Source organism: Rhinolophus ferrumequinum, chromosome 15 (assembly GCF_004115265.2).
Source record: "Rhinolophus ferrumequinum isolate MPI-CBG mRhiFer1 chromosome 15, mRhiFer1_v1.p, whole genome shotgun sequence".
NCBI lineage: Eukaryota > Metazoa > Chordata > Mammalia > Chiroptera > Rhinolophidae > Rhinolophus > Rhinolophus ferrumequinum.
Window position 1 is genome coordinate 47,245,241 of NC_046298.1, and position 3,608 is coordinate 47,248,848.

At 39.2% G+C, this 3,608-nt stretch overlaps 1 protein-coding gene across 1 annotated transcript; it reads left to right on the forward strand.

The window, feature by feature from the left end:
• Positions 1-668: 668 nt before the first annotated feature.
• Positions 669-989, forward strand: LOC117035174 (60S ribosomal protein L36a-like). Its single transcript, XM_033128907.1, has one exon. The coding sequence runs from the start codon at positions 669-671 to the stop codon at positions 987-989; it is 321 nt and encodes a 106-aa protein (XP_032984798.1).
• The last annotated feature ends 2,619 nt before the right edge of the window (positions 990-3,608 follow it).

The following is a 3,608-nucleotide window of genomic DNA, read 5'->3' on the forward strand; positions in this document are numbered from 1 at the left end:
ACTATAGCAACGAAGTGCTATGCTGGCCAGGTGCAGTCTCAACAAACAGAGCAAGTTGTAGGGAATTGTGGACATTCGGCAGCATGATTGGTGGACATCACCTGTAGAATTAGGATCAGTCAGGTGTAATGCTTGTCAATTACTTAACACTGGGGACGTGTGTTTATTGGAGTTTGCCCATTCCTAATTGGCTGACTTTCAGAAGTTAGAGGCTATTACTTACTGATTGTCTTGCAAAACTGTGTTCACTAAAGCAAGTTATTGTTGGTCAATTAAAGGAACTTAAAACTAGTTCTGCTGGATACTTATCATGCCAACAGCACAGTCTTTTCCTAAGAGTGTGTAAACATTTTCATTCTCAGTTTCCCCTCTAGGTCCTCACTCGGACAAAACCACTGGAGAGATCCTCAGGGATTGTACAAACATTGAACACTATTTTTCATTGTAGAGATCTGGTTAACAGTTAGAGCCTTCGTTAGCATGACTTTATCCTGTTGGGTTTTTTTTTGTTTTGTTTTTTTAAACATTTATCCAATCATCTCTGGGACTGTGGATATACAGAAGCATTTAAGATCATGGACAACAGCTTTTTCTGTTAGGCACGAGCAGAGCCAGGCAAGAAATGCTGAGTTTCCTGTTTTCATCGTGTGGACATCTCTACTGTAAAGATGGTCAATGTGCCCACAACCCGAAGGACTTTCTGTAAAAAGTGTGGAAAGCCTCAGCCTCACAAAGAGACCCAGTATAAGAAGGGCAAGGATTCCCTGTATGCCCAGGGAAAGAGGCGCTATGATGGGAAGCAGAGTGGCTACGGTGGCCAGACAAAGCCGATTTTCCGGAAGGAGACTAAAACCACAAAGACGATTGTGCTGAGGCTGGAATGTGTTGAGCCTCACTGCAGATCCAAGAGGATGCTGGCCGTTAAGAGAGGCAAGCATTTTGAACTGGGAGGAGATGAGAAGAGAAAGGGCCAAGTGATCCAGTTCTAAGCTTTGGGATTCTTATTTTTGAGAAAAATGTCGAAGCTTTAGAAAAATACCTATATGAAAATAAATGCAGTGATATTCTTTAAAAAAAAAAAAAAAAAGATCATGGACAGCAGATATTTAACAACCCTGAGACAACCAAAAGTATTATAAAAAAGGTCTGTAAGACACTCCAGAACTATGACTCCAGGTTTCCTAAGCCTGACTAAGGAAACAAGATCCAATGGTTCCTTGAGTTTACTTAGACAGATCACCAGGATGCCTTTCAACATAGATAAAGAGTATTCCTACACTCACATGTAATGTTAATCTATGAACAATGTGAAATATTAGCAATGGCGAAGGCCAAAATAAATGGTTGGCCAAAAGAAAATGTAAGGCTATTTCAATATTTATAACTACTTGGGTTAAGGATGTTAAACTGTTTCTTTGTCCCCCCAGGGCTTGGGCTGGGCTATATTATTTACTATAACAGCCAAATGAGAGGTAAGAATCTGGATGACTACTTCACATAATCCAACTCTTATTGATGGAGTAGGTTCCACCATTTATACCAAAGAAGGGTGTTGTTCCTTTTGGACTCTTTGTAATATGTCATTGTCAATTGAAGATATTGGGGAGTTATATGCTAAGAAGGGCCTAAACTCCACAAAGCAATTAGCCATGAGTCTGGGTTGGCATTGAAGAAACTGATTCCCAAATAGGAAAAACAACCCAGGATTTGCACAGGTGATGCAGTTGAACTTATTGGGGTGTACATATATGGTCTTTTAGGTGTTGTTATGACAAAGTTATCAGAGTGACATCCCAAGAATATATATTCCATTCTTCTAGCTGAGGACATTTTTAAAGTGTTCATTAAAGTGTTCTCTACACTATAATATTATTGGTAAATTTAGTGTAATTTTTAGGTAATGTGTAGAAATAATTCATGGTTTATATCTTTGAGTCTTTGGGGGAATTTGATCTATAGTATTAAGAAGTAAGGAAATACCATGTAAAGCCAACAAAGGGGATATGGGTTGAACCAATTCATACGATCAAGTTGAGTCGTGGCCTTCTCATAAGTATAGATATAGCAACTCTGTTTTTGGGGGTTTTTTTAAAGATTTTATTGGGGAAGGGGAACAGGACTTTATTGGGGAACAGTGTGTACTTCCAGGACTTTTTTTTTCCAAGTCAAGTTGTTGTCCTTTCAATCTTCGTTGTGGAGGGTGCTATTCAGCTTCAAGTTGTTGTCGTTTCAGTCTTAGTTGTGGAGGGCGCAGCTCAGCTCCAGGTCCAGTTGGTGTTGCTAGTTGCAGGGGGCGGAGCCCACCATCCCTTGCGGGACTCAAGGAGTTGAACCAGCAACCTTGTGGTTGAGAGCCCACTGGCCCATGTAGGAAACGAACCAACAGCCTTCAGAGTTAGGAGCATGGAGCTCCAACCACCTGAGCCACCGGGCCAGCCTCAACTCTGTTTTTTTTTTAAAGTAAATTTATTGGGGTGACATTGGTTAATAACATATAAGTTTCAGGTGTACAATTCTAATACATCATCTGTATACTCCATTGTATGCTCAGCACCCAATGTCTAGTCTCCGTCTGTCACCATATATTTGACTCCCTTTACCCTCTTCGTGCTCCCGTGACCCCCCATCTTAACCATTTTTAAGTGTACAGTTCTGTATGGTAAGGACATTCACACTGTCATGCAGCCAATTTCCAGAATCCTTTTCATCTTTCAAAAGTGGAATTCTGTCCCCATTAAATAGCAATTGCCCATTTCCCCTCCCCCCAGCCCCTGGCAACCACCATTCTACTTTCTGTCTTGATGAATTTGACAAATTCTAGGTACCTCATGTAAGTAGAATCATATAATATTTGTTCTCTCGTGACTGGCTTATTTCACTGAGCACAATGTCAAGGTTCATCCATTTTGTAGTATGTGTCAGAATTTCCTTCCTTTTTCATTGAAAAATTTTTCTGGGTGGGGAGCACACAATGTGATATATAGATGATGTGTTATAGAAATGCACACTTGAAACCTGTATAATTTTACTAATCATTGTCAACCCCATAAATTTAATTTAAAAAAAGAAAAAACTTTATGCGTTCCTACTTATCAACCTTTTTATTGACTATTGATTTTGAGTCATACTTAGAAAACTTTAGCCTACTCCCAGTGAACATAGGAATTGATCTATGTTTTCTTCTTGCACGTTTGTGGTTTTAATTTTTTCATTTAGATCCCTGATCCATTTGGTGTCAAGTATTATACATGGTGTCAAGTATTAGTCTAATTTTATTTTTTCAAATGGCTAACCAGACATACTGGCATCATTTATCTACAGGACCACATTTGCTTCTGTGATGAAATGAGACTTTTTTTACCAGACACTAAACATCCTGTCTGTTTCTCTTCCAACAGTCAGTTTGCCTCTGTATGCACCTGTACCACACTGTTAACTAGAAAGGCTTCTTGGTTCTATTTCATATCTGTGAGATCTGCTCCCCTCCCACAGCTTTTCTTTCTCAGTGTTTTTCTTGTTATTCTTATATGTTTGTTTTTCCGTATGAACTTTAATCTCAAGTAAAGGAGCTCCACTAAAAACTTATTGCTTATTTGTTGGGATGGTAT

Bases quoted from the DNA above. Each gene is read 5' to 3' on its own strand.
- LOC117035174 (XM_033128907.1), top strand. From the start codon at position 669: ATGGTCAATGTGCCCACAACCCGAAGGACTTTCTGTAAAAAGTGTGGA.